This window comes from Sphaeramia orbicularis, chromosome 17, assembly GCF_902148855.1.
Source record: "Sphaeramia orbicularis chromosome 17, fSphaOr1.1, whole genome shotgun sequence".
NCBI lineage: Eukaryota > Metazoa > Chordata > Actinopteri > Kurtiformes > Apogonidae > Sphaeramia > Sphaeramia orbicularis.
In genome coordinates this window covers 52,050,553-52,074,827 of record NC_043973.1, presented here as the reverse complement: position 1 = coordinate 52,074,827, position 24,275 = coordinate 52,050,553, and the positions used below count along the sequence as shown (strand labels likewise).

The 24,275-nt window shown below is 36.2% G+C and overlaps 1 protein-coding gene across 1 annotated transcript in view; it reads right to left on the bottom strand.

Moving 5' to 3' along the window:
• Window positions 1-10,326: 10,326 nt before the first annotated feature.
• The window catches only part of LOC115437433 (formin-like protein 8), a 67,851-nt gene continuing 53,902 nt past the window's right edge, over window positions 10,327-24,275 (bottom strand). The window contains exons 4-7 of the mRNA XM_030160651.1: window positions 22,804-22,881; window positions 19,961-20,191; window positions 11,151-11,567; window positions 10,327-10,847 (exon numbers count right to left, since the gene is read on the bottom strand). Coding sequence (XP_030016511.1) covers window positions 10,327-10,847; window positions 11,151-11,567; window positions 19,961-20,191; window positions 22,804-22,881 — 1,247 coding nt within the window. The remainder of the gene's footprint in view (window positions 10,848-11,150; window positions 11,568-19,960; window positions 20,192-22,803; window positions 22,882-24,275) is intronic.

Below are 24,275 nucleotides of genomic sequence, written 5' to 3'. Positions count from 1 at the left end.
TTATTGAACTGTCTTCTCTCTGTAGCACTTTGAGATTCCGCCAAATGAAAAGTGCTTTATAAATGCAATTTTTTTATTATTATTATTATTATTATTATTATTATATTATTATTATGACTGGAAATGAGAAAAATACACTTGGTAAGATTTAGATTTTTGCAGTGCAGACAGAACAGAAAACATGGAAAATGGATAGGTATCAGCTCTGAAATTAAACTACTATGACCTATTTTTGTTGTTATCATTATATTTGTCCAAACAAATGGACCTTTAGTTGGACCAGGCATTAAAATGAACAAGAAACTGAAGAAAACAAGGGTGGTCTAATCATTTTTTTTCACGACTGTATAAGCTGAGACACAATATTGTAGGAACTGTTCTTATTTTAGCTCCAAAATTTTAACAACCTGTTACCAAATGTTTGTGTAAAAGTGAAACTTTGAGGCACAATGTTGTTAAAGTGGCATTACTTTTGTAACAAAAGTTCAGTTTTTTGAGTTTATTCACATATTTTGTGAAAGGATAGTTTATAAATGGAAATATTTCATAATTTAACATTTTTTACTGCACTAAAACAAAGAAAAAACCCTATAGTTGTCATTATTTATAGGTTATTATGTTATTATTTTATTGGTCTGGCCCAGTTGAGATCAAATTGGGCTGAAAGTGGAACCTGAATTAAAATGAGTTTGACACCTCTGGATTAAAATTTGACGCAGATTAATCAAACTATTGGTCTTGGCAGAAGTTGGATCTGATTTTGGCCGATACCTAATACTAAACTTCTACAATATGAAAAATAACATAACTCACTTCCACCTACATTTTTATAATTAGTCTGATAAAGCAGTGATTCGGGTTTATCAATTTAAGGCTTAACTACATGTTCAATTCAACAGGTATTTGGGTTTATACAGTAGAAGATTAATTAATCAGAAAAAATAGATTAATTTGTGGGAACAGGCATCGATAATATCGCCTGACAACTGACTGATGACTTTTCCTGCTCCAAATTATCATCATTATATTAGATTTTAAAAATGCACTGTCATGGCTGAAGCAATTAGATAATATTAGATAATAATCTAGAGGAAATTAGATTCACAATGAAGCAACTCAACAACTTGCTGATAGTCTGTATAGAAAATTAAATAAGTTAAAGGTCAAATCATGTGTTTCCAGATTTAGGATCAGGGCCAAAATGGGTCACAGAGCTCTTTTTACTGGGAGAGGAAAATATATAGTAATAATATGTGAAAGCATTTTCCTTATTATAACAGCAGAAAAGTGGAAGAATGAAGTATGAATGTTGAGCTCTGTGAAATGCAGTGGAAGCATCAGTTAGATATAAGAAAAATGATGAAAAAAGACAAAAATAACAGGATGAATATAACGTAAAGAGACATGACAACAAAAAAAATGCATAAAATAGAAAAAAAAGACTAAACAATGTTAAAGAAACAAGTTTAAACCAAAGTAAAAGTAAAAAAAAAAAAGACAAAAAATTTAAAAGCAGGCTTTCAGAGTAAAAATAAAGATTGATTCATGATGTGTTTTGTCCACAGGTGATGAGAAAAATTCTTGTTTTGGGTCTTGACATGAAAAACTCTGGTAAGCCCAGTCAAATGTGGTACAGTTTGCATTTATGTGCACTTTCTCGGTTGTGTTAGCAGTGTTTATGTTTATTAAAAGGAGGAACAATATTAATTGTTCCTAAGTCTCAAAATAAATAAATAAAAAATAAATAAATAACTATAAACATTAACCAGTAAGGACCCAGTGCTGCTTTTGTGGCAGTTCCCAAATGAATTCATATTTAACCTGTTTAAGTGATTTATCATCATTTACTGTAACACTATCTTCTCTTTTTTTTGCATTTTTTCCAGTGAAAATCATATATATTTAATTCATTCATATTTAATTCATTGATCACGTAGACGTTCATTAAAGCTCAGAGTAAATTCAAATGTTATTATATCAAAAGAGGGAAAACTGAAGACAAAGTGACGTTTTCACGAAAATCTGTCATTAACTGAACATAAACCCAGTGTGTCCATCCACTGTCATTGACCCAACTCCATGGGTTTTACTGGTGAATCAATATTGTAGAAGATGACGGCGTTTCCATGGTAACTACGGAGCCTCTGAATATCCAAATGGGTCATATCTGATGACCATGAAAAGATGAAGAACTGTATTTACACCAATTATTTACATACAGTATATGATAGAATTAGTGGATCAACAGGTATTTGACATATTAGTTCAGTAGATGGTTTTGGTCTTTGTGGATTTTTGGTTCTTTATGGGTTAAATACTTAACTGTGGATGGATGTCTGGTTAAAACAGCCACTGCTTTTACTTAGAGGGATCTGCTAAATGAACGTTTTCTCACACGTTCTTTCTGTACTTAGCATAAAGCTTATGCACTGATTGGTTTGTTGGTCAGTTTCAGCCCATGAAGATGTCAGCTAATGCCAAAAAAGAAAGATTGATTCCGAATGTAGAGTTTTTTAACAAGACATGAACTTGTAAGTATTCTTTACTTAAATCAGAGGTAAAGAAAAGAAAAGGAACTGAGATATGTAAACAAATAAAGCTGGATGCATTTATAGTTTTTCATTTGAAGATAATGTGGAGCTGGTTTTGCATATTTTCGAAAGTGTTTTTATGAAAATTCATTAAATAGTTGTATTCTGTGCTGCACATTTTCATTTTATTATTGTATTGTTGCATTTACTGTTCAAGGTTACTTTATTTATACCCGTGGGTAGATTTGTTTGACAGACAGAGTGACTGCATTTGGCATTACAACAAAACACACATAGAACCTGTTCGGCAGGTACTTGATCGTGTCGAGACAAAAAGTGCTTAGTGTTCCACCATTCATCAGTATAGAAACATGGATAAGTAAAAGGATAAAATAATAAATAAGATGAAATAAATACAAACAAGATGGAATAAATCACAATAAAAACCTCAAGAAGATAAAACAGTCTCTGAGATAAAACCAGGATAACAACATCAAATTAAAAATTAGAAGTCACAATAATAATAAATAGAGCAAAGAAACAGAATAAATACCTAAATAAGTAAATAAAGTGCAATGTCACTATTTCTTATTGAGCTCAGTGATGGAGACAGGAACAAAGCTGTTTTTTATATTAAGTATATATATATATATATATTTAGAGAGAGAGATATTTTAAGCAGAGCTGCAAGTGTATTGATCCGGCCCTTAACAACTGCCAAAGTTTCTCATGCGGCCCCATAGGAAACTTAATTGCCCACCCATGAGTTAAAATATTATGCTTGACTGAACATTGAATTTCACTTTCTTGTTCTCCTACCAAACACCAGGGGGAGCCAACAAGCGAGGCTTACACCAGCAGCATGATCATCCATCTGCCAACCACAACACACACTCAGGTCTCTGGTGATTATCTCAATTTATACCAATCACTTGGACTCAGAGTCAACCTCAAGGACAAATCCAGGTCGATGCTTCTCATGTTTGTGTGTTTCCTTCCACATTTCACCTCCTTCCAACACATTTACAGCCACGGTAAACGAATACGGATCAACACAGGTGTGACGGATAGTTTTTCTGTATTTTCAAGGCCCCACACACACAGAAAAACCTGAGTGCATCCTCGTTTTATATAAGGATGTGAAATATTTGTAGGCATCAATAATGCATGAGAGAGAGAAAACATGGATATGCAGGCAGATCGCTGATTTATAAATAGAAATAAAAGATAAAAATAAATGCACTGACAGAATAATAGAACAAAAGCAAATGTGTAGAAAGCCTCAAACTCACCGATAACCGAATGAAATTCAGTAACAGTTTAAGTTGAAAAACAAGTTTTACAGCCACACTGCTGAAATAAACCCAACAAGAAGCAATATGTTCAGAAATAAGCCACATATGAGGTCAAATCATCTCTGCAACAGCCGCTTCAGTGCTCTGCGGACATGTGACCCACCTGCAGTTCATAGCCAACATCTTATTTTAACTGGGAACACAATTTAAAAAACGGCCTCATTTCTTCATAAATATCAAATCTGCAAAGCGACACAAGATGGATTTACTTATAAAACTTTCATACCGGGTCCCAAAGTTAGATTTATGTCTGTGTAGAAACAACCTGGATAAAATAAAACAGTAATATATCAAATATGTCTCAATTAGAACACGCTCTGGTATAAACAGAAACAGTAGGAGTCAGTGAATGTGATGGGAAATGACACAAGTTTCAACACACTGACTGTTGAGATTTATGTAAAAGGCATTGTGGTGAAAGGCAGCGACAGCAACACACACTGACAATAAGATGATAAAAAAAACAACTGTAACCTTAGTGATCCATTTTAACAGGTAATACATATTAAAAGCTCCATTTCTTCTAGACTGGTGCCTCTGTTTGGAAATAATCATAAGCACCATTAGCACTAGGATCTTAATAACTCCCATTTATCACATCCAGTGAATTTTGTAACTGCTGCAATAAAAACACCCTACATGGAGTAAAAATACACTATATGGACAAAAGTACTGGGACAGGTAAAAAAAAAAAAAGGTGTTTCTTTTCTAACGGGGTCTGGGATACAAAACAATAATATTATGAACTATATGGACAAAAATATTGGGACACATCATGTCTACAGCTGTAAGATTCCTGTTCGTGCAGTTTTGAGATAAAAACATCAATATTGTCCATATCCTAGTACTGTGTATATATCTTTACTATAATATATATACAGGGTGTCCCAAAAAATGGACATCATTTGAGATGTCCATATCTGGAGTGAATACGTGGTGAGGAGAAATGACACTTAATAGGATTTATTTTGGACATAAATGTTTTATTCAGCAAAATTTAAACAAAAATTTTGGGGGATGGTAATTTTATAATGTTCCAAGTTATTACAAATGTTCAATGTTGCACCACTTGTGACTAACAAATTCACATTGCACATCCACATTTGACTGAGTTGGGGCGTACTTCAGTTCATAAACACCTTTCCATTTGGCAGTAAACGGCATGTCCTATTCCTGAAAGCAGAACAATAAAAAATATTACACTGATTTGAGCAAAAAGAACAAACAAATTTTCAAGAAATTAGTAGGTGATGAAATGAGTGCAATTTTTTGGGCACCCTGTATTATACTATAATAGATCCTGACACACATAAGCGAGACCATATTACACCTGTTTTAGCCTCTCTACACTGATTCCTGTTTCCTTTTAGAATTGTTTAAGATTTACTGTCGTTTTAAGTCATTAGAGAGGTTGGCGCCTTCTTAACTCTCTGACCTTTTAATTGTGCGCATGCCTTCTCGTTCACTGAGGTCAGCTGACCAGATGCTCCTGATTGTTCCAAGGTCCAGACTGCAGCACGGGCAGGGCTTTTCTGTAAGTGCTCCTAAACTATGGAACAGCCTACCAGTCCATATCACAGGGGTGTCAAACTCTGGTCCTTGAGGGCTGGTATCCTGCATGTTTTTGATGTCTCCCTCTTCCATCACACCTGGAAGCCATTACATCATTATCAGGCTTCTGCAGAGCATGACGATGACCTGACCATTAATTGAATCAGGTGTGGCTGGAAGAGGGAAATATTTAAAACAGGGGTGTCCAATCCTGGTCCAGCACACCTGAACGGTCGTTATCAGGCTTCTGCAGAGCTTGATGATAGGCTAATCATTTGAATCAGTGGTTGTTGGAAGAGGGACACATTTAAAACATGCAGGATAGTAACTCTCAGGACCAGGATTGGACACCCCCGATCTAAAAAATGCAGGATACCGGAGTTTGACACCTGTGCCATATCAGGACCACACCTACAGTTGATCTTTTAAAACTCGTTTAAAAAACACATTTTCATCATTGCCATTGTCATCATCATTACGTGTAGTTTTTTAAACATTTTTTTTTGTATAATTTATACCGAACGAGTGATATCAATGTTGGCTGTTGTTATGTCTTGTTCTGTCACTTGCCTAGGGACTGCAGATGAAAAAGTAGTTATTTTTACTAATTCTATCATATTCACATGGGTGTATTTTTATACACATGTTCATAAATATGCATGGTTATGCATTAAATAACTAATAAAATAAACATAAAAGTAAAAAAATGTAGTCATTGGCTTTTAAACCGGACTGAGAACTGACATTTTGGTGTGTATCGATTTTACTTCATTTTATTTATTCTCTGTTTTTTTTTTTCATTTCTATTTCATCTTTGAATCTGTACCACACTTTGGTCAACGTCTGTTCTTTTTTAAATGTGCTTTTATAAATAAAACTGACTTGATTATAGTTGTATATATTTGTTTCATCTGTGGTATAGTTAGTTTTTTGTATATTTTAGTTGTAGTTAATAGTATATGTACATGTATCTTGTAGTTTTATACATTGCCAATATTTTTCAGTATTTGTGGGATTTTTATACACTTGTTGCACTTTAAAGTGTTGCTGCTAAACGGGTTTCCATGGTTCCTGTAACATGACAACACACATCTGTTAAAGTACAGTTAAATTACAGTTAATTATTAGTTAAATTACATTAAGTTTAATGGTAGATTTTTCTTCCTCAGTGAGAGGTGGAAGAAAGTAGATGATTAGTTGTGTAGAAAATTATTATTCACAGTCAGAGCATGAAAAAATAGTTGAGAAATTTAGAGGTAGAACTTTAAAATCATAGTCATGGATAAAAAAAAAAAAAAACCCGAACAAAATCAATGTTGAGAGAAATTAAGTAAAAACCATTTCTGAGTCATTTTGGAACCAACGAACCAATGCAATGATTATTTATCCCAATATAAAACTATATTCTGACATTTGTCATTATGTTTTGTATCCCAGACCCTGGTAGAAAAGAAACCCCTGAATTCAACGTGTCCACATACTTCCTGTCCATATAGTTTATATCCATGCAACGGAGACAACCGCAGGAAGCTTTTTAATCTACAAGACTAAAGAAACGGAGTCACATGATTCCAGCATTTATTGTGTTATGTTTTGGTTCTTGACGGCATATTATTCATTATGTATCCTCACACGTATCCCTGAACTGACAATAGTCTCACACCGATTGCATGTGGTGTTAAATATAACATAGGCATCATCCAAGTGAAGCCATCTGTCGACACTTGGGGACACGTCAAACTGCGACAGAATAATAACTGTAAATGCAACTCATTCACTGTTTTCGCTCATTTTCAGCTTTTGTCTGATTTTTTAAAAGCTCAGGGAAGATAATCATTGTAAAAACAGAATTTGGAGCCTGAAACTGAATGTGTAATTTGATTGTTTAGCATGATATTCACATAAATCTAATTAATTCAACATGTTTCCCATATATGCATGATATTTAATGATGTTTCCGTGATGATATGAAGTTCAATTTTATGGTGTTTGTTGTCGTGATCACTGCCTAAAATAAAATCGGGGTGGCCTTTAGATCACATTTGTTGCATGAACTCCAACTTGCAATGTCATCTTATTTGAACCTCACAATCAAGATTCCCACAGTATAAGACAAAGATAATCTGGTCATTTACATTTACACTATAGAGCCAAAAAATAGAGAATGAAAAGAACGTTCTTACCTGCTGTTCATGATCACAATGGCAGCAATGAAAAAAAAAAACAAAAAAAAAAAAAAGAAAAGAAAAGAAAGAAACAGGGAAGGGGAGAGAGAAGGTAATGGTCAGATTTTTTTCTCCATTTAAGTTACACAGAGATAATTAAAGTCAGTCCTAACAACATCTCAGCATCAAACTACTACCACAAAATGAAACATTGTGAAAAATGTGAGGAGTTCTGGAAGGTACAAGGCCATGTGAATGTAACTCTGTTAGCAAGCACTGGCATGTCAGTCTACAGCATTTAGAACAGGGGTGTCAAACATACGGCCCGCGGGCCAAAACCGGCCGGAACAAAGGTTCCAATCTGGCCCTTGGGATGAATATGCAAAGTTCAAAAATTACACTGAAGATATTACCAGTTCAGGGTGTCAAACTCATTCAGTTCCAAACTCCAATTTCCAACATCTGAACAATATTCTGCCTCTTACTAAATGATTTTGTGTATTTGCAGATCCACTGTGATCTGTAAGTTGTAATATACATGTGTAAATGATAAAGTGAGGAATAATATTGTTAAAATTCACTGTATTTTCTTCAGAAAGGTTCAGGTTATTCACATTTTTTGAGAGAGGATAGGCTGGTAAATGTAGCATTTTTCATAATTTATCGTTTTTTGCACTAAGACAAACATTTACACTGTAACTGCACACAGAAAATAATGTAATAATAATAATGTAATAATGTATTCATAGGTCATTATGCTATTGTTATCAGTCCCGCTGATGTGGAACCTCAACTAAAATGAGTTTGACATCCCTGATTTTGAAGGTTTAGTTTAATAAACTGATGAAAGCGTTAACATTTAAGGCGCATTCCATAGAAACCGTCAGTACTGGTCAGGTTTTAGTATTTGGAAAAAAAATTCAGGAGAAGCAGAGAGAAAGAATCAGTGAAAATAAAGACTGACTGAGCAGACGGTGGGATGTAGCTCAGGATCCAAACCCAGCATCACAAGGAGGAAGAAGCATTGGAACGAGGGGTGGAGGGTTTTCCCCAGTGTGACCGCGAGACGTAAAGACCGTTTGCTGCTTGTTTAAGGGCCACAAATGTCTGTCAGTTGTAAAAATAACACTGGGGGAAACCCTGACCCCTGGAGGCACTTTCATTTCTCATTTAGGATTCTAGACAAAAGATTATAACTACAACAAAGATCTGAACACGACTTGAAAACGACACTGGATCTTTGCATTGCAGGATCAATGTTTATGAGTATTTAAAAGTCAAGAAGAGACTCTATTGCTCTTAGAAAACAAAAAACTACAAATTTAAGGTGGATTTTTTACATCTCTTCCAGGGTTTCGGTCAGTCTAGTGAGTGGGCCTCGAGCTGATACTGTAACATTAGTGGTAAAAATGTGAAATATAAATCTGCCCTTAAATATTTTAGAACGTAACAGGGACAATCAGGAACAAAAGTGATAAAGATATGAAAATTAAAAGCCAAGAAATCACAAATAAGTAAAGAAATCAGGTAATTCCAGAATATGCTCTCCTAGGGCTGGGCGATAAAATTATCCTGATAACTGTCATTTTGTGTTTTCATTGTTTTTTTTCGTTGTGGAAACGCAACTGTGTGATTTTATATCACAACATGTACGGATACAGATGTTTTATTTGATTAACAATGTGGAATAAAATATAAAAATACTTGTTTTACTTAATCATTTTGTGTATATTGTGAAATTAACACAATAAGATTGAATCATATAAAAGTTTCAGTGGTTTAACTTGTTTCTGACCATAAAACAAAGAGTTTAAAACCACGATTAACTGTGATTTATGTTGTTTTCCACCTTGTTCAAGAAACTCTAATTGCACTAAAACTAAGAATTAGGTCTTGAAACCAGATACTAACAAAGCACTTTTATCAAATGAACCTTTTTTTCATCATCTTTGTTCTGTTTTTGGCTCATTTTTATCATTGACAAATACATTCACTTCTCAAAAACTCTCAAAAAGAAATAATGATTTGACATTTAGAATAATAATTACTGATATCCAGTGGTTTGACCATTTTACTCCATATCGCCCAGCCCTATACCCTCCCAGTTTCAACTATCTAAACTATCTTTGCCCTGCAAGGACCCAGGTTATGTATTTGATTCTAGTGACAGAAAGGAGATAGCGGGAGGTTACAAAGACAGCAAGACAGTCAGATGAAAGATCGTGGAGCAAGCATAGACAGTCGAGCTGTCAGAAGCAGCAGGTCAGGTCATACAGTAATTATGTTATGGAACAGCAATACATAGAGGCAGGCAGAGCAGGGATAAAACTACAATACGGCCCAGTTACAAGGACATATCATGTCTAGAATACCGGGTGCTATATCTAGACAGCAAATATTTATGGTTTATTTTGCACATTTCAAGCTATATTATGAAGAAAAAAATATATTTGTGTCTAGATATATGATTAAAATAAACTATAATATGATCTTTTTCATATTTATCTGTCAGGCCGTGGTGATTACAATAAAATAACAATAAAAAAAAAAAAAAAAAAAACAAGAAAAAAACAGATCAAACACCAAGCCTGAAGCCTGGTGCTCAATCAGCACGAATAGCCATGCATACAGGAAGACAAATAGTAGCTACTTCCTGCTATCTTAGCCTACAGTGACTTTAGTTCAAGTATAGCCCCATTGTTATTAGGAATCTTCCCTGTAGGTTCACCAACCTTCCAGTGGGGGGAGCAGTGGCGACGAGGACTCCTGGTGCTCTGATGTGCAGGGTGAGAGGGAGGGGCTGCAGGGGTGACGAGGAGGGGCAGTGGCTGTGGCTGGGCTAAAGGATAGGCTATGCTGGTAGTGGCAGGGGCTAGGAAGTGAGGGGCGAGGGGGATGCGGTGGCGGTGGGTCCGGTGCAGAACGCCGCACTAACGCAGGGTAGGGATGGAACTGGGGGAGGCGGGGCGGTGGTGGCAGTGGTGGGCATGAGCGCAGCTGCAGGGATGAAGGGCTTTGCATCGATGTTGAGGCCTGACCCAACAGTAGTTGAGGGAGAGGGTGTGTCGTGTTTCGCGGTAAAAGGTGAGGGGCTGGTGGAAGCGGGGGTGAACAGAGTGGGGCTGTGGGAACGGACGCTTCTGCCAGAGTCGCTTCGCGACAGGGGCGTGGGGCAAGGGAGGGGGTGTTGGTGACAGGGGTGGTGGTCTGTGAGTCGGGTGCGGAGCCTGGAGGGGTCTGGAGCACTGAGTCCAGAAAGGAAAAGGTCTGGGAACTGGGCTCAGGTTGTCTCCTGTCATTAAAGCTAAACTAGCGCTGACATCTGCCCTCTGCTGGCAGCTGCTGAGCTAATGGTAGTCTCAGTTTGATGGGTGGAACTTTCTCTTCTTGTTGTTTTTGCCCGTTCTTAGTGGAAACGGGGAATCGTCTACACACATGGGCTCATAGGAGCGCGGAGATGAATCTGTGGCGAGGCTAGCGTGGGAGTGGTTGGTGAAACTGGTGGGTATTTGTGAAGGGGAGGTGGGTGGAACAGGCTGGGGCTGGACTTAAGAGCTTTGGAGTCAGGAGGACCAGAGTCGGACAGCTGTGGACACCCAGCTGCTGGGGGGCTCCCCACTCCTCTGGGAGTCTGGCCCGACTCTTAGTCTTCCTGCCTCTCACTCTCCCCCCTCCTCCACTCTCTCTAATCTCCCACTCCCAGTTCTCCTCCTCGTCCTCGTCCTCCTCTTCCTCCTGCTCCCCCTTGTCCTGCAGCCCACTCTTGTCTGATTGGCCGACGTTATTCTCCTGTCTATCCAAGAAGTCGTAGACCTCGTCACGGCCCTTCCTCTTCTTCTTCCTCCGCCTCTGCTGTTGCTTGCCAACCTCACCCCCCGGCCCAGCTCTTTCAGGGCTGAGAGGTTCGGAGGTGGAGGACGTGGGACTGCTGTCGTCCATTGAGCCACTGGGAGAGAGGATGGGAGCTGCCGAGGGGGAGGGTTTTATAAGAGGAGGAACCAATCACATACTGTGTCAGAAAATCACCTGCCAAAAGCCATCAGATTGTGGTTACCATGGGTGGTCTGTGCTACCTCAGCTTTAATTCTGCACTTTTGTAATGTCTTTTTTTTTTTTAGGAGGGGATCTTGTAGATTTAGCTAAAACTTTTTAACCCATAAAGAACCAGTGCTACTTTTGTGTCAGTGTGTCTCTATTTATCCTTCTTTGAGTGATTTATCACCATTTATTGTAATATTATCTCCTGTATTTTGCATTATTTCTATAAAACATGTATTTTCCTTATATAATTTCCTATATTTACCGTAGATGTTCATGAAAACTCAAAGTAAATTCAAAGGTTATAATATCAAAACAGAGTAAACTGAATAAAAAGGGACTTTTTCAACAAAGATATCAATAACTGAATATAAAAACAAGTGTCTATCTGTGCTTTATACTGTACTATTAAACCACAAAGACCCAGTGTTACATTTGTGGCAGTTCCTAAATTAATTTTTCTCTCTATTTGACCTTTCTTAAGTGATTTATCACCCTTTATTATCAAATTATCCTCTGTATTTTGCACTTTATCAGTGAAAATCACATATTTTCCTGTATTTCATTTACTGGTGATGTAGATGTTCATTAAAGCTCAGACTTCAAAGTTCAGGGTTATTGTATCAGAAACAGAGAAAACTGAAGAAAAAGTTACTTTTTCAGAAAAAAAATCTCTCATTAACTGAACATAAACCCAGTGTGTCCATCCACTGTCATTGATCCTACTCTATGGCTTTTACTGGTGAATCAATGTTATATAAGATAACAGTGTTTCCACGGTAACTACGGAGCCTCTGAACGTCCAAATGATGGACCCATTTGGATCTGATGACCATGAAAAGATGAATAACTGTATTTTACACCAATTACTGACATGTATTGATAGGATTAGTGGATCAACAGGTATTAAACAGTTTAGGTCAGTAGATGATTTTGGTTTTCGTGGATGTTTGGGTCTTTATGGATTAAATACTAAAATGTGGACTGATGTCTGGTTAAAGTACTATTTTGCTTGGCTGAAAACTGAATTTCAGTTTCTTCTTCTCCTAACAAACACCAGGGGGAGCATGAATCGATGACAAACTACATTTTACACCAATTATTTCCTTGTACTAATAGGATTAGTGGATCAACAGAGATCACACATCAGTAGATGCTTTTGGTCACCAGTGGATGTTTGTTGTTAAATTGTTAAAGTCTGTAAATATAAAGACTATAGACCTGAAAAGGCACTTCAGCATGACCAGACTGGATGGATTTTCTCCTCTTTAACCCTAGAATTTTCACAACTTGTGACATCAAAGCAGACGGTCTTGTGGCCCCCCTGGGATCTCTGGTGCCCCCCTGAGGGTGGCCCACACCCCGGGATGAAAACCACTGTTTTAGGCTATAGATGAGGATGTTTATTTGCATACAGAGTACAGAAGTCAGATCTGATTAGAAGTGTTCACTGGAGAAGTACATGGGATGCATTTTAATGCCAGGACTGAACTTTACTGCTGTCTTTATGTTGCTGATGCAGACCTGTAAAAGAATGTGCACAGTCATTTTCACTTCAGGCCTTTCATTAGGCATCTACAAGCTTTATTCTGGAGACACAACTTCATCCAGTGGTCGATCGGTAATCGAGATAATCACTGCTAAACTCTAAAGACATTCTCATAATATATAAGGGGATCAGTGTAAGAACAGAATGTATGCTTATGTATGAGAGTTGGGTTGCTGCTTGTTTTTTTTTACCTATTTATTTTCCCTAAAACCTATTTATTTAGCTGCTTTTATTTGTATTTTTATAGTAGGTTGTATTTATGATGAACAGATTGTACTTGTTACTTGTTAGAAATGACAATAAAGATATTGTATTGCATTCTACTCCATTTTAATACCTTTGTGCTTCTTCAAAGTCTAAAATGCTTGTGCAGGTTTTTAACTGACATGTTTCAGTTCATGTCACATGTTGCCAATGCCTGTGATTACAGCATGCATGATGCAATTTGTTACTGTAAGCATCAGCTGGAAATACACTACATCAGTCATCCTCAAGGACAATGCAAAGTCACTAGTGTTAACAAATGCATGATACAGAAATGTATTCAGTGAAATCACTGCAATGAGTTTAACGTCAACTTAAACAAAGGCCTTTTTTTAGTACTTTTAGAGGATAAATATGTAAAAAAAAAAAAATGAGGATACAAATGTAAAAGCTGCTAATGAAATAGAATTGTTCGTCATACATGCATTTAAAGATGCTGCAGCTTATTTCTGTGTTCCAATTGAAAGAAGACAAAAGGAGTAATAAGCAGAGATGTCAAGTGACGAAGTACAAATACTTTGTTACCTTACTTAAGTGGAAATTTTGGTTATCTATACTTTACTGGAGTAATTATTTTTCAGCTGACTTTTTATTTCTACTCCTTACATTTTCATGCAATTATCTGTACTTTCTACATTTTAAAAATAGCCTCGTACTCCTATTTTATTTCAGCTTGTTTTCATTCTGATTTGTCATTGTTCAAATAAAAATAAAAAAAAAACAAAAAAAAAACAATGCAGATAAATCGCACCATCCAGATAGAGTGAATTTCATTGTGGATGGGTGAGAGTATAAACATATTCAATTCCGACACCCTATTGGTTTGGACACGATCCATCGCAGCTGACTTTTAGCACCATTCCAATACTTATATTCAATTAGTCATCATATCCTCCGCTCCATGAAACACATGTTAATGCTCAGTAGTACACATACAGTCACGGAAAAAATTATTAGACCATCAAAAGTCATCAAAAACAATGGTTATGCAATCAAATACTAACTCCTGTGTGTATCATGTGACTAAAACAGACAGAAAAGAAAACATGGAATGCCTAACAACACTGTTTTTGACAGTACAATGCCATAGATATTGATGTAAGAACTGAAGTGATTTGGTTATTATCAAGAAAACCAATGGAAAATGAATAGATATCAGCTCTGAAATTAACTACTATGAGCTATTTTGTTATTATCATTATATTTGTCCAAACACATGTACCTTTAGTTGTACCAGGCATTAAAATGAACAAGAAATTGAAGAAAACAAGGGTAGTCTAATATTTTTTTCCGCGACTGTATATGGTTCTTTAATACATTTGCACAGGACTCAAATGGGCTCATTTTAAATGTTCATATATGCGGCTCAAACAGGTAGCCTAGTGCATCCCACATTTTTCAACATTAACATTTTAATATAACATTATGGCTATTATGGCCTTTAGAAAAATATTTTTTGAGAGGTAGGGTAGTGCACTATAGGCCCCTCCCCTGTGGAACTACCTAAGCTTTTGTCCTAATCCCATTTTTCCCCCTTACAGTTACTTTTATACTTTAAGTAGTTTTGAAACCAGTACTTTTACACTTTTACTTCAGAAGTTTTTTTTTTTTAAACCCTAGTATCTATACTTCTATCTGAGGAATGAATGTGAATACTTTTGACACCTCTGGTAATAAAGCGGTGTTTTCAGCTGTTCTGTAGTAACCATAGTCTGATCGCTTTCAGGTTCCTTTGAAACCAGCAGTTTCATTATGTGTGATGTATGTGACGGTTTCTACTGTTATAAATACATCTGTCCACTACTTACCTACCTGCTACAGACACTCTATGAACACATTAAGACTCTATGAATTCAGTGTTTAATGGTTTAATTGGATCTCTTTTCCAGCAACATCAAGTCTGAGGTGAAATTGGTTTTCATTTAGTGTTAATTTACCTTTAATTTCCTTAAAACTCTTGTAAGATCCCCTCTTTTAGTTGCTCTGTGTAACTCATGTCATGTAGATTTAGTTATACAGTGTTTGGTTGCGTTTCCCCCTCGACATACAGACATGCACTTTAATTTCCCTCCTTTCAATATCATCCTCAACATCATCATCATCATCATCATCATCAAAATCATAAATAAAGGGGCAGATCTGAGTTGTTTTTTTTTTGTAGGAAGCAGGCACTGCACACACACACAGCAGAGCAAAACGAAACACATTGGGAGCATTAGAGCGCTGACGTCCACAAACCAAGCACAGGTTTATAGTCTTACATGCAGGCTTGAAAACAAAAGCATGCATGTCTGAAGAGTCATGGTGATAAATGTCGCACATGCAGAAACACTGGACAATGATTCCACAGTTAACACACGGAATTAGAAAACAACATGAATGCATGCACAATTCAACAGACAAACACGATATTTAGCTCATACTGAAACGATCCCTGCATTGTCTGTTCCCACTATCTTCACAGTTTGTCCATTTTTCTTAATTATTACTGACAAGCACTTCATCAGCTCGCAAGGAACAAGAGATAGAGATGAAGGGATAGACAGAAACAGACAGACAGAGGGATAGATTGAAAAATAAAACTAATACAGCCCTCAGTCTGCTCGTCACGCCACCGTCCTGCCTACATGATTATACCTCATCCTCACTTTTCATCGTCCCATCTCCTGCTCACCTTTCAGTCTGTCTTACATCACTGGGAGAAAAAAAAAACCAAAAACATGTGTTCCCCTCTAAATCTGGCACCTTTCCCCTCATTTCCAAATTGATTGAAGTTGCTATTTTCTCCCAGCTATAAACAGCTCTAGGAAGAGATGAGGCGGGGCCATTATCATCCATATTTAATGCAATAAGGTATTTAATGGGATCACATCTTAATCTGGACTCTGGAAAATGGCCAGGAGAAACATTAGTGCTGTTTGAAATGCTGCTTATGCAGAAGTGAAGAGTGATTTTTTTTTGTGCAAAGGGTTTCCCCCTCACAGATACAGAGGAATAGTCTAAGCCAGTAACAACCAACTATTGGGTGAAGTCAAGGGAAGGTTAACATCTGGTCAAAAAAATTTAATTACAATAATCAACACCAAACTTATATTTGTGGATAGGTAATTACTTATATTTTCAGGAAAATGCATTTTGAAATGAGAATAAATTTGTGAAAAAAAAAAATTTCAGGAGTTTTAAGAGTATGAATGTTTGGAAAGTGACAAAGTTTTCTACCGTGACTCTGGGTTCATTTTATAAACTCTCATAAATTAACTAAATTTATTCCAAATACATTGATATTTGACGATTATATTATTTATGTCATATTCTAAACACACAGTGTTTAAAATTAAAAAGTACATATATCTTTGCAAAAGACATTCAAATATAAAGTTAATATTAATTGAATGTTGTAAATATTGATAAAAAAATGTATACGATATTGATAATTGAAATAAAAAAAGTTTAATTTGATATTTACTTTTGTTGTCCATCCGTGACGCTGCCATTTGTCAAAACTCTTGCTATTTAGGTCTGATTAAATATTTTTTTCCACTAACCAATTATTAGGTTGTAAAATAGAGGGTTTAAGGTATACACTGAATACATATTAGGATGAAAATGTCAGAGGAAGTTCACTTTGGAGAACTTTGTAATTCTTGCAAAAAATAGACATTTTTGTCTGCCCATGATGAAATAGTTTTTGATATTTGTCATTAAAAAATATTTGAAACTAAGTTTTGCCCTTTGAGTATGTTTAAGATGGCATTTAGACCTTTACAATTATGTGTAATATTTGTCGTAAACTTGTCTGGTTCAAAATTGATGAATTATAAAGTAGTGGGCGTTCCATCTGTGACGCCCTTGACCTCGTCCTATTGCGGATCCAATATATTGTCTGCCACCAGTTTAAGGTATTGGCAATGAATGAGTGTGTTGTTTGTGGAGACTTATGGGTTTTAGTTTATTTCTGCTCACAGGATGAATCTGATACATATGTCTGATGTATATAATAAAACCCAGCTTTGTACTTCGTGGTTTTTGTTTCTGCATCTTCATTTTGAACAATTATTTAACCTTTAATGTCAAAAAAGATGCTCATGGAATAGCTAAAGTCTTACATTCTGTCACAAAAAACTCTCCAAATAAAACACAGAATGATCTGGACAAAAGACTGACTTGTACGTTTTACTTTTTTTTTGTTTTCTAGATGTTCATCTCCACAGTGCATGTTAATAAGAAGGTCTGCTCATCAGTCAGTACCCCATTATGTTTAAAACGAGATATCAGTTTGACAAAATATCACATCATTTTGTACAAATTCACTTAGAGGTAACGGGGTGCTTGACCTTTATCCAACTAAAAAATACAGACATTTTCCAGACTTTTTCAAAACTGCTGTTTCTTTCCCCAGACCTTGACTTTATGTACTTCTATAGTTGTATTCCTACTTTTTTGGTTGAGACTGTACCTGTTGTGTGTAGTACAAAAGTTCATTCCAATAAATGTATGAATGAATGAATGCATAATTTGCAGTAAATTATGTTTTACTGACAGAAATGTTTTCGAAACATGAAAATCACAAAAGTGCATGAATATCACACAAACAAGTTTCACTAGAATCATTCCAGTAATGACCGGTTAGTGAAATCACATCTAGTTTTTTATGTTTTCCTCATGCAGTTCTTATCTTACAAGATTATTTACTTTTGCACATACTCTAAAATTCAACTATGAGAGAAGATTTTTTCCAGACTTTATTCAGACTTTCACACAAAATTCCAGACTTTTTAAGGTTGGGAAAACAGGGTATTTTTTTTTTTCAATTTCTGTAAAGCACTGTGAATTGCCCTGTGTATGAATTGTGCTATACAAATAATTCTGCCTTGCCTTGCCTATACAAATTCCATACTCTTTAAGACTTTCAAAACCTGTGCAAGCACCCTGAGGAAGGAGGAATACGCACAATTTTGGTAGCCAAAGTTCAAAGGCTGGGGTCACTATGACCTCCTGTCTGCCCATTCTAATGTCCACAATATTTCTGAGGGTGCATCTTTGCTTTTTTTAATTCAGAACCTATAGGCTGCAAATTTAATCCAACATTTAGAAGAAATGTTTCAACAAGAGTAAAGCATTTCATTAATGTAACCAAATGATGTAACAGCATTGGCCCATTTGCAGAAGTGCTCGGCTATGTTTTAAAATAGCAGCTTGTGATTATATCACTGCCATCTCTTTTCTGAAAATGTAATGAGTGGCAAGAAGTTCATTCTGTGTCAATAAAGCGACTCCACTTGTATTGAAAAGATGTGAAATATGTGTGAATTATTAAAGTGGCTCATTATGAAGCAGCTGTGGACGGAAACATAACATAACATTAAACCCTTTTAAGACGATGTGTGTCTCCAGTGACACATTTGACATTTTATGTCATTCAAATTACCGTAACTCCTGAACCATTCACGCTATGGAAAAAATTTAAACAATATCTGAAAGCTGAGATTGCTGAGGGACACATAATAGTAGGTCCAATACTTTTAGCAGCATTTTACTGAGGTTTTAGCTGTGTTTTTGAAGTAAATTCTTGTAAAAAATTGTATATATTAGTGATAGTGATGTTTTGGAGTGTTCGACCAGTGTGTTCTGCTGTGCATTTGTGGAGTTTAGCTGTTTTTTTCCTACTACAACCTGTCACTGATGCATCGTATCCTGATGCACCTTCAGCGACTCGACGAGAATAGTAGCTCTTATATAACACTTGTGAGCTAGCTTTAAGCTAACTGGGTTATCTTTAGCACAGAAACACAACAGAGGAGAGAAGAGCTTGTTAAATGTTTAATGTGCTGTGGATATACACGAATGAGTCATTTTAAGGGTTAAGGCCTTTTTCTGTTGGAAGATCTTCTGAATTATATAATTTGTGCTGATTGTTAAGTTTATTCACTGCATGCATATTAGTGTGAAGTGCAAAACATATGGTTTACTGAAGTGTTTTTCTTGTCAAGTCACCCTGTTGGTTTGTGTTTTGTTTCCAGGTGACTGCAACAGTTGATTTTCTACCTAAATTATCATTAACATCACTGATTCATATTAAAGGTAAATGGAGATGAACTGTTTTGCCCAGAGGCTACTGTTTTTCTTCAGAGTGTTTAACATGTGGGTCTGATTTGTGTTTTGGTGCTGTTTGTCAGTAGATACAAGACAGAAGGAGGGTGCATGGAGTGTAAAGACATGAGGCAACAAGCAGCATAGAAGCAAAGCTGGAACTGTTCCACTTTAAATTAATCTGACTAGAAAAGGCTGCCCTCTGCTGCCCAAAGCTGTTACTTGGCCCCTGCCGCCCTGTTACAGCTCTATACAGCAGGAAAATAAGACATCAGGGCTTTAGTTTGGATTTAATCTGTAAGTATGGTTCTGTTTTGGCCTGGTTTCCTTCATAAATCCAGCTAACCCATTTACGATGCTGCCCTTTTGTCCTTCTCCTCCAGGATCAAAACATGCAACCAACCCTGTTCCTGTTACCTGTAGAGTGATCCAGACCATGGATTCCCGGTCCACCGGTGGAAAACGGATCACTGGCCTTAAACGGACTCCCTCCGCTAATGTTACCGGCGGGTTTGGGATCTGAACCGAACAGGCCTGAGCTCTTCTGGGTGTCCATGGCCAAACCTATCCCAGACTGGCCCAGGGTGGAGCTCATACTGGTCTGGAAGGGCGGCAGACCGGTCCCTCCCATCCCAGACTGGGAGAAGCCTGATGGAGAGAAACAAAAGACAACAAAAGACAAAAGATGAAACAGGAAGTGGAACTTTAATCCACCTGCTGCATGATTCTGAACATGGAGTGGAGGTGATCAGTGTCTGTGGATGTGGATGTTTTCAGGAGCAGGAGAATCCCACTTATACAGAACCATATCAGACTTGTGAGGTCGAGTTTGTTTTTGTTCTGCTTTTACCACATAATAAAGGCCTGAGTAAATATCAGTTTCCCTTTAGATGTGCACTATATGTAACCCTTAGAAGTCCTTTTTGAATCATTTTGATTTTGCCTTTATATTTCTTTGTTTACTTTGCCTTGTTTGGAATAATTTTTTCAGCACAGCCTCAGATTTTTTTTTTTTATTTAACGTGCTGTATTAACACACTGAACCTAAAATCACACAAACAACATGAAATCCAGTAGGAACTTTTCTTCTTTTTCAAATAGGGAAAAGTTTGATTTTTTTTTTTTTTTACATTTTTTCACCAAAAACATGTTAAACAAACCATTTTGATAACTTTGAATGAACATATAAATAGAAAACTTATATAAAAAAAAAAAAACCCACAAATTTAGCAAACAATAAAGTTATATACAATTATTTGCATGAAATTGCAGGCGGTGCCTGCGGCGTTTTTTTTTTTTTAGGAAAACTATATACAACAACATATAAAACAATCTGGTGTCACAATATGATGAACAAACCATTTTTGCAACTCACAAAACTACATACAACTATTTTGAACAATAATCAGGTGTCACAAGATACCACACATCTGATTGGTTGATGTAGTTCACTTTTACACCTTATAATCCTGTTTTTATTGTCTCTTCCTACATGTGATGAAATATTGTCAAAAATTCAGTTGTGTATCATAAGTCTGGTTTTACTCGTCCTTTCAACACAATTGACTTCACAGTTTTGCTTTGACATCTGCACTTTCCACACAAGTTCAAATAAAGACTCAGTGAGGTTTCCTCCTGCTAGTATGTCATCCTAAGTCAGCTATGCTATTTTAAAGTGATGGTGCGTTCAGGGACTCTGAAGGGTTAAAACATTTTTGCCATATTTTCTCTATATCATATAATGTTTTCCCACTAGAACCGAAGTCCTTAATTGTTCTTAAAGGTAACAAAGTTTCCCAACAACAAATGCACCTCTGCAGCTTACGTTGTCATGTCACTGTGGCATTTTAATACATTATCTCAGATTAAAACTGACAAACAAATAAACTTGATCAAGGCAGCAGTTTTATGAGGCAAAATCACATTATTTATTTGAGTCTGGAGGTTCAGAATAGGACGATAAGAACAGCTCCAGTTCAAACCATTAGAAAACTAATGAGGTTTGTTAGAATCTGACCCAAGGACACAGACTGAACACATCTGACTATAGGTGGTAACAAAGATCAGTTCATGAAGTAGAGTCATACTAAGACAGTAAATGTACAAATCTCCATCATGAAATGAGTATGAAGGCTCAAAAAATATATAAGTATATAATATATAAAACATACAAATATTAAAGCAGCCCTCAGTAGAGACTGCATTAATAAATAAGAACAGAAAATATGTGTAAAAGAGCAAAATATGAAGTACTACATCAAATTTTGCACCTTGCAGAACAACCTGAACACAACACCTGTACATTATACACGTTTATTGATATTGGACTCATTTTTTGTGTGTGCCTGTGTTTTTATTTGACTAATTTTCCATTTCTATTCTAAACTGCTTTTATAATTGCTTTCTGTATTTATAATTCTGAGAACTTTACAGAGCATAAAAAACTAAATTGTGTTGCACTATACAGCTGTATTTTTGCAATGACAATAAAGGTTATTCCTACTGTAATTAGGAATAGCGAGGGGAATTATGACTATTCCTGTTTTTATGGGTCATATACTTGTATGCTAATAATAGCTGCACCTTTTTAAGGGTTACAAGTATTTTTAAAGACAGTGAATCCTCTTTTTGTTGGATTCAGGCAGTGTTTTAGTCACATTACATTAGTGAATGCACCAGTGAGCACAAAACCAGCCATGCTTGAATAATTTAACACTGTACATTAAACAATGTGACCACATCGCAATTATCAAATGTGTGGTTCATGAAAATCTGTGTCTCGAAGAGGGAGGTTAACTGTAAATCTAAAGTAGAACTGTGGCTAAAAATATCCTGCACTCAACTAAAATTCAGCTGCTGATGCTAAATATCACACTTTGCTAAAGTCCCATGGTTTATTCATAGTTAAACATTTTGATTTACATATAACAAATAGTGGCCTCTGTGCCAAATAAGTCCGAGTGTCATAGAATATTCTTGTAACATTCCCAGAAACAGAGCTATCATTAACAGAAAACTTTTACAGAGGCAGGGGCTTCTTTCATTATTACAATCCTACTTCATTATTTCAACAAGGCTGATAATGCAAATGACTGAGTGAAGATTAGAGTCTGCCATTAAATACCAAAATTAAAAATGATAAATTTAAGATTGTGTGTGTGTGACGTCCCACTGAGGGATTGATGATAAGAGCACAACAAAGAAAACTGAGCATATGAAGTGTAAGAAACGACACAAAAAGGTGAAAAAGTGAAGTAGACCTAGGAATGAGTCAGGAACACTGGTGTCCTTCATCTTGTTCTGATTCCACTGACCCGTCATCCCACCCATCACAGGACCTGAGACAGAAAGACAGACAGACAGACAGGCAGAGGAGAGAGAAAAAAAATCAGAAACATAGAGAAGATGGCAAAGACATAAAGCAAACTGAGTAGGAGGACCGAAAAAAGAGAAATGTGGAGCAAAATAATGAGAAAATAACATAAAAACAGTCAGATAAACAGGATCTTCAAAGAATATCCACCTCGGTTTGTTTCATTTTAATTCACTGGAGGCTTCAGGGAAGAGGACGCAGGTTAGTGTCAGCATCCATCTGAAATTCTTTAGTGTCTAGCGCTACAGGGAGTCTCAGATGTCACTTCCTTACCAGAAAATGCATCCTCAGTCACAAATGAAGGGAATGATATGCAGCACCAAAACTGCATTATCAGAGGAAACTACAAAACCAGGACTAAAACGAAGAACTACCTGCTTCAATTAAATGCAGTACATTGCACAATGATTCTTACGGAGGAAGAAAAGAGTAAATATTTACAGACATTGACATGTAATAGGTTAGTAGGCAGGTAGTTAGCTGACATTTACTTATAGGTTACCATATATTGACGGAGTATCCTGGAATATATGTAAACATATGAGCCTTGACAATGGTTGAACTGTTCTCTACATAACCCATACAGTTTTAACAGTGAAGCACATTAAAACCCATAAATACTACAGCTTGTGTTCAACTTAAAGCCTATAGTCATTAAGTAAAAGATAACTAGACTACAGACACTAGATCTCAGTCTTTAGGTGTAACCATGTCAAAGCCTTAAGGAATTTGACAGGAGACCAGAGTCTGATCTGTCTGCATGGAGTCCTATGAGAGGAATGAGTCAGATCCAAGGATAAGAAATTCTTTTGTGAAAACAAACCAGACGACCTCTATGATGTTTTTTAACATTTTGCCTACAGACTAGCAAATTACAACACCACCTGATAAGACCTAACATAGATAAAATCATTATTTTTGTGAGACCAGTGATAGTTTGAGGTGGTAGGACAGGCATTTAAAGCAGCTATGGACTGAACACATATGAGTTTTATATCTCAAACCAGGTAAAAAATAACCAAAGTGACCAAACATGTCACTAATCTCTCACATTGTGGCTAAGAAATCCACAACAGTTCAATTACTGGCAATGTCAAAGAACTGGTACACTAGTCTAACAGTGAAAAACATGATCAAAAGTTAAGCTCGTGGTTAACCTTTCTATTTTCATCAACAATGATTCCGGCCACATTTGATTCTTTTGTCAATAGTCCTGGAATCTTTGGTTAAGTTGCATGTACTTGCTAATGCTAGTTCAATCATCAACACTACAGCACAGTTTTCAAACACTGATTAAGGCAAATGTTAAGTAAATATTTAAAATATATATATATTTATTAAGTTAGCAAGCTGTATTTT